The 7960-nt window shown below is 34.1% G+C and overlaps 1 protein-coding gene across 1 annotated transcript; it reads right to left on the bottom strand.

Moving 5' to 3' along the window:
• Positions 1–2339: 2339 nt before the first annotated feature.
• LOC21404601 (ATP-dependent DNA helicase Q-like 1) lies at positions 2340–7484 on the bottom strand. The gene is made up of 10 exons (XM_024172776.1): positions 7316–7484; positions 6803–7179; positions 6276–6536; positions 4683–4846; positions 4423–4519; positions 4274–4317; positions 3461–3575; positions 3018–3371; positions 2685–2909; positions 2340–2555 (listed from the first exon to the last, which is right to left on the bottom strand). Exons 1-10 carry the CDS (start codon positions 7428–7430, stop codon positions 2445–2447), a joined length of 1863 nt encoding a protein of 620 aa, XP_024028544.1. The 5' UTR covers positions 7431–7484; the 3' UTR covers positions 2340–2444.
• Between the last annotated feature and the right edge of the window lie 476 nt (positions 7485–7960).

Genomic DNA, 7960 nt, shown 5'->3' with positions numbered 1-7960 from the left:
AGTAAAATACTCAATCTGAGTGCAAATGACCAAAACGGTCAGACTAAACCAAAACAAATGAAATTGAAATAAAGGGTAATATAGTAACCGAACATTAAAAATGACATAACGAAAATAAAAAATCAACTGAAGAAATAAATAAAGGTAAAACAGGAAAGACACTGTTCATTGCACTGTAACGTGAACAGTGAAACCCTTCCTTTCTTTTAGTATATGTATAATTAGTGTAATTATGTGACACCAACTGATATAAAGTGTTTTGTCACAACTTTATTCAAATAGTAAACATCGTGCTAAGTATGAGATTATGATTTATTATGACGGAATTTTCATATTAAGGATTCTGGTAAATTTCAATATGATTATGCATGAGAAGAAAAGTTTCATGAAGAATAACAAAAATTCTAATTTCTGTTAAGAAACCGAAATATTAATACAATCATTCGTGACATATGATACAAAAATTCACAAATACTCGTTATTAGATATTTCCCAGTTACAACAAATTTAAGTAACAATAATTTAATTATGCCGAGCAAATGTCATGCAGCCAGTAAAAGTTAAGAGTTACTGATTGAGTAAAATTACACTGCAGAACATAATAACATTTTTTAAGATTCCATAGAGAAAAAAGGTCCACTTTTTTTTTCCCTGGATGTAACGTTTGTCTTTTAACCATTTCTAAGTAAGCTAATCAATTTAAAAACGAAAAGTGGGATAAAATAATTTACAAAAACAAGTTTTTTTTTTTTTTTTTTAAATTGAGATTTGGCATCGTCATCATATCTTTCGGCTTCTACTATTTAATTGATGCTTTTGATTTTTCACTTCTCAGAGAGAGCTGAATGTTTGCTAAAGTACTGCCGAAAACAATTAATCTATAGAGCTTACATATGAGATAGGCCTCAAAGAATTACATTATTCAAAAAAAAAAAAAAGAGAAATAGTAGAAAATAGGTCAATATGAAAAGCTTAAGAAAGTATATAGGTTAATTTTTAGTTATAAAAATTAATAGGTCATAATTTATCAAGTTATGGCTCATAATCAGATAAGTTATGAACAAACTTGTCAAGTTATGATTCACAGCCAGACAAGTTATGGACAATTATAGACAATAACTTGTCAAGTTATGATTCATAACCAGATAAATTATGGACGAAAACAGTAATTTAGCCTATTTATTAACTTATGTAAACTATTAATCTATTAATTTTAATTCATTTTAAGTCTTGATCTATTTTCCCCTTTTCCCCAAAAAAAAAAAAAAAAAAAAAAAAAAAAAAAAACTAGATTATTAGGGTTGTTCCCATGTCATTGTCTCATAGTATAGAGGAAGCCCAAACATTGTTACGTCGAATACAAATGTTGGTCACAAAATTGCATGTGCTCTTTCGTCAAAGTGCTTGTCAAAATTCTTAATTAGTTTGAGATTTAGATCTCGGATCTTAAGATAACGAGACTGATTATGCAATTCCTCATCTGATAGATAAAAATGAAATGGTAGTCCAAGTTTTTTTCTTTTTTTTTTTCTTTTTTTTTTTTTTTTTGCTGAAGAACTAATAATTGAATATGAGGAGATTGAGACCACTAAGCATGATTCTTAGAAGATTGGATAAATTTACGTTTGCAAAACTTTTAGGGATCAGTTAGTGTGTTTGGTAGGGTGGAAAAGAGAGGAAAGAAAATAGATAAGGATTTTAGAAAGAAAATAGATAAGGATTTTAGAAAAAAAAAAAATGAAATTTTAAGTTGTTTAGTAGGAAGGAAATGATGAAAGAAGGAAAATGAAAATTCATAAAGCCCACTAATTTTTAATCCTTCCAACTTTGGAAAGAAAATAGGAGGAAAAAAGTTAGACAAACAAATGAGGTGTAAAATAACAATTTTAACATTCAACATTCATCATATTTTTATTTGTATTGAAATATTATTATAAAATGTCTTATATTTGATATTTTCTTTTCACTTTTCTTTCTCTTCTACCAAATAATATGAGAGAAAATTATTTTACTTCCTTCACCTATGTATTTTACTTCTCCATTCTTCCTTTTTTCTATCCATCCTATCAAACATAGCATTAGTATAGTACTTTCTTAACTAATTTTTAAGAGTTATTCCTCCTCTTGTTTTCTCTTTTTTTTTTTTTTTTTTAGTTATGACATATAATGCTTTAGAAGCAGGAAAGACGGGACCAAAAAAAAAGTAGGAAAAGAAAGTTAACGCGCACTACTCAGAAACCCAACCAAAAAAAAAAAATCCTAAAATTTAACAAGCTTGGAGCCTTGCGAAACAAGAAAGAATAACGCACTTGTAGTCTATGATGTCCTGGGGCCAAAATTTAACAAGACAGAACCCCAATTCTCAAGGATAAGGTTATAGCAAAAAAAATCCTAAAATTGAATAATTGCATTATTCTTTATGCAGAAATAGCACATGCTTGTGCTCAGGTGGAACTCTTGAGACAGTTATCACAAGGATTAGATCCAAACTTGCACCCCTTTTGGTCAAAAGACTCTCCAAAGTGTTTCAATAGTGTTTGTCTTCTACACTGATCCTATAATTTCAAAGGAGAAAAAAAAAATCATCGGTTTTTTGCGGGATGTGGATTAAAAGAATCGAGTTACTTTTATGGTGAATGCAAGAATAACCGAGAATAACCAACTGGTTGATGAAGTTTGCTAACCTTGAGTTCACAGTACTCTTGCATTTTCTGAGCTTGACCCATTGCTCTCTTGAAGTTTTCGCGCTTATATCCTTGCCCATTCCGCAACATACATACGACACGACTAAAATCCTTTTTCTGGTACATTACAATGCATACCGCGGGAAGATTATCTCTTCCTGCCCTTCCAGATTCTTGATAATAGCTTTCTATTGATTTGGACAGTGTATTGTGGATGACAAAACGCTAGATATTGACAGGGTAATTTCTCAGTTAAATTATGCAAAGTCAAAAACCAAGTAACGCCAGATTATCACTATCATGGAATAGTCAAAGACTAGCTGGAAAACTTACAACATTTGGTTTGTCTATTCCCATGCCAAAAGCAATTGTCGCACATGCAACATGGGCCTCTCCTTGATACCACTTCCTCTGAGCAGCAACTCTCTGGGACGAGGACATGCCGGCGTGGTAATGCACCGTCTTAATGATACATTTCTCATTCAAGAATTTTGAAACCTCTGCACATTCATTTCTTGAAAGACAGTATATGATTCCACTCTGATTCTTGAAACGGTCAATCAGGAGCTGTTTAAGCTGCTTTAGTGGTTCTTTGGTCTTGCCAACTACTTCGTATTTCAAGTTGGGTCTGTCAAAACTCCTTTTAAGGACAAGAGCATGGGGGATATTTAAAGCTTCTAATATGTCCTGAAAAGGATCCACAGATGCCTTATTGAATTACTTTATTCCCAACTCTGCAAAAAAGAAAGAGAGGTTGATCCTTACAACCTTAGTACCTTACGAACTGAATTGGTCGCCGTGGCAGTCAATGCCATAACTGGAACATTTTGGAAATTCTGCTTAAGACATCCTAGTCCTCTGTAATCTGGACGAAAATCATGTCCCCACTGACTGGAAAGGACAGAAGATTATTAAAACTGAAAGTAGAATCCATTGTTCAAAAGAAACCACATAATAAGAGTGTCGTAGGTCCTCAAATCATAAAGGCCCGTAAAAAGAAAAATGTAGCAACCAAAACTATGGCCTTTCAACAACACTATATGCAAGTAAACTTTCTCCAAGTCACTCGGTGAGTCAATATCATCTCGAAATCTTAAATAGATTTCTAGGTCTACTTTTAGAACTAGAAAAGATTACTGATAGATAGGGAAAAATTTTAAAGTTCTTTCTTGTTCTCTTAACCCTCTACATTTCCATCTTCGAACGTGTTGCTTTTGCCCAATAAAAACACAGAAGCATTTCATCATTCAAGCACGTGTTCACATTCCAGGCGAGGTATATTGGTTTAATAAAATAAGAATAATAACTGGATGCTTGATCAAGGCAAGGCTAGTTTAACGGAATACCCTCGGTAAATAATTCCAGTGCACAAAACAAGCCACTTATGAATGTGGTACACAAGACTAAAACAAAACATAACTGGTAAATGTGACTACTTATTTTCATTTCTGATCAACATATAGTCTGCGGGCCAAGAAACTGTTTTAAGGAGTGAGGCAGGATTGCAACAAAATAAGGAGATAACCATGCTGTAAATTCCAAAACTAGAACTACCATCGTTTGAAGTTTGAACTAAGAAAACATCTTACCTCACGCAGTGCGCCTCATCAACAACAAACCCTGCTAATTGTCCCTGTGATTTATGTGCAAGCACTGGTTAAATCTCTTAGTAATCATCAAAATCTAATCCTGGTAATCACTATTTTAAGAAATTCAGTCAATAATCTGGAAAGCTCACCTTCCGGTTAAGACATTTCAGTACATCAACGAATGTAAAGTTTCCAGCAATTCTCTCAGGAGTCACGTACAAAAGCTTACATGATGGTTTGTCTTTCCTGGACCAAGGGTACATAACATGAACATGATGGAGGAATAACATAACAAGTAACGATCCATATAAAATCTCCACAGCAAGGCTGCAATTCTAATGATAACAATATCTTCTTATATTGCTCAAGATAGGAAAATAAGCCTGATAAAGAGAAATAAAAACCTTGCCTTAGCTCTTGAAGGACTGCTCCTGCTTGGGACGGGGATTGCTGGGAATTTAAAAAAGTTGCGCGTATACCAAATTTACTGTTCAGTGTAACAATCTGATCCTGAATAAGGGAAAGCAGTGGAGATATGACAACAGTCACACCTTGTTGTAGACTTGCTGGAAGCTGTGGGAAATACACAGAAATGTTATGACATTGAGCAGAGGTGTGTCCTCATTTTCAACTACTCCGAACACAAACTTGTACAATGGTACTAGTTCCAAATTTGTATCACACACGAGCCTTCTACAGATGACATTTTCCCCCCAATTGAACTTGTTTCGACCCAAGTTAATTTCTAATCCAAGCATTTTAGTGAACAATGATAAAAAGAACTTCAGAACTTTTTTCTAGGTCTGTGTCTTATCTCCTATGATAGTAAAATGGCTTAGGAGCCAATCAGGATGCCGTTATTCAGACAAATCGAGGAGAATTGGAGTAGAAACACGTCCTAAACCAAGAGAAATCAACAAGCAAGGAAAAGGAAATAAGGAGCGCTAAGCTCAATTTCATTCAACGAAGTCCCAAGCTGTGTTAACAGCCTCAATTCTCATGCTAAGCTCAATTTCATTCAAGGGCTCAACTCAAGGGTAGTTTAGGCATAACACAATTAGGCACATGACTGACCAAGAAAACCACAAACAACACACTACAGCAAACAAGAAAAAAACGACAGTGCCAAGAATGGCTTATTACAAACAACATGTCATTTCAACAAGCTACATTAATCCCTGCATCATAAAAGACTCAAAAATGCTCTTTATGAAACTGAATAATTATGACATCAAATAGGACTTGTTTGGTTCAACTTAAACTGTGGAGATTTGAACCTTTTTTATTAGAACTGTAGAATCTGAATTGTGGTGATTTTAATTATGATTCAAACCGGTGTTTGGATATGCAAATAAATTGTAATTTAAATTGAAAATAAAATCTGAACTGTGTTTGGATAAAGTGTTGAAACCTGTTATTTGAGTTTTGTAACAAATCTTATAAAACCTCAATGTAAATGACATTAAAAAATATTCAATATGGGTGGGAATTTGTTCCTCTGTTCATTATGAACATATTAAAAAAAATTATCTCAATCAGAATTAAAACGAAGAAATTATAACATTTTTAAGATTGAAATTGAAGAGAGAAAAAGTAGAAGCTGGAACTGTTGAACTGTTAACAACAATTCGGATTGTTAGAATTTAAGGGGTTGGTAAATTCTAAAAATCAAGGGTTTAAATCATTGTTAATGGTTTGAATTGTCCTTCAATTTTCCTCTTTCAAACACCAATTTGAATCCTGAACAAAGGTTTGAATCATAACCAACAGTTTGAGTTGTTGAGACAAACAGCACAATAGCCTGGATTGAACCTTTCAGAATAGCGACCACATAAAAAGAGAATCGACGTGTATTAAAGGTAACTATAGCATTACAATCAAACGAAATACTGAAGTTCATATATAGTTGCTAGATTATTTAGATAATTTGTTGATAATCCATAAGAACATCTAGAACTGAAGGCTGGTGCCATTTAATTTGATAATTGAAAAAAGAACTAACCTGGTAACATAAGCTTTTACCGCCCCCAGTAGGCATAAGAATGAAGCAATCTCGCTTTTCCATAGCCGCTTTACAAGCCTGATACTGCAAAGGCCGAAAATCCCTATTTCCAAATATTACAACATTTGCGAGTTCAAGGTCGTCTAGAGCCTGTAATGAGTCATAACTCAGAGTCTCAACTTCATCTCTCGATATCCTGAGGGACTGATTTCCATTACTTGTTGTCGAAACTGATTCTCGAGTGACACTGCTCTTACAGTCCTTAAACAGATACGAACCATTTAAATACTTTGAAATGGCAACTTCTTTCTTTCTTTATTATAGATTCCGATTTGTGATTAAGCTTAAAGGGGCTCATATAAAGGGCTTCCCAAATCCCATTAAACATGTTGATTGACCATTAATCATTTAAAACACAAATTTACAGATACAGCACAAAATGCCATAAAAATTACAAATTCACTGACATTAAATGCACAAACGAAGAAAAAATAAACGACAATGATGAAACTAATAACAGTTCTTACCAAGGACCCTGGACTCCGAGCAAACCCAAAACTCGATCGCCAATCAGAACACGAGGAAGGTGTGTTCACAGCATCTTTTTTCCTCCGAACTCCCAAATTCGAATCACTGTCACTGGAAGAATCCAATTCCACAAAATTTCTCTTATTGGAAGCCACAGGCAAATTATCATCATCTACGGAATGAACATCACCACTCGCCTTTCGGCCACCATCGATGAGATCTTCGCCGTCAAGAAAAGTTTCCAAATTTCCGGAAGCTTCCATTTCGGCGTCCTGTAAATCATCCCACTCCTCGCTGTCCTCCATGGATTCGGCAAGTGCCGCCAGAAAATCGTCGCCGCAGTGCTCCACGGTGATGAAATCTCGCCCATCATCGCCTAATCACAAAAAAAAAAAAAAAAAAAAAAAAAAACCCTCAAAATATGAGCATTCAATCATAAACCTTAAAATAAATAAAATAAAATAAAAACAGATTTTTGGATTCTGAAATTGAAATGGGGAAATTGGTGGTACCGTAGAGCTGGAGAAGACGATCGAAGCCTTTGTTTGCGGAAGCTTCATCGAAGCCGCATTCGAGAGCCAAGCTTAGCAACCGAGCTTTCTCCAGTTCAAGATCATGATTGGCCATTGTGTGAGCTCCGATTGCTTGCTGGCTATCTCCCGCGCGAAATTCCTTTGAAACCTAAAGCTTATCAATGCGGCGGCGCGAATTCGTTTTACAGAACTTCAAAGCCAAAACGGTGCCGTTTGATTGCTTTTGGGGGCAGTCACGAATAACGATTAATAATTTTTGGGAAAATTAGCTAATTGGCCATTTTTTGACCACTTTTTTAATAAATTACCCCGCTTTTATTTGTTAGACAAATGGTTGAACTTTTTTTATTTTAAGAAAATTACCTTTTTTTTTTTTTTACAGTAGTCAATCATTGACCTAGATCAATTAGGGCTTGTTCTTTTTAGAGTTTAATTTAAGTATAATTTTTGAGTTGAATTTGAGTTATAACTTGAGTTGAACTTGTAACTTGAGTTTGTGTTTGGTTGTGTAAATTTGAGTTATGATTTGAGATAAGAATCTTTTTGAGTTTGTGTTTAAGTGAGTCAAAACTTGAATTTGTATTTAGATAGTATTTTAATAAAAACTCAATGCTGATGAACAAT

This window comes from Morus notabilis, unplaced genomic scaffold (genome assembly GCF_000414095.1).
Source record: "Morus notabilis unplaced genomic scaffold, ASM41409v2 Scaffold63, whole genome shotgun sequence".
Lineage (NCBI taxonomy): Eukaryota > Viridiplantae > Streptophyta > Magnoliopsida > Rosales > Moraceae > Morus > Morus notabilis.
Note: the sequence above shows the minus strand (reverse complement) of the source record. Positions and strands in the feature narration are given on the sequence as shown.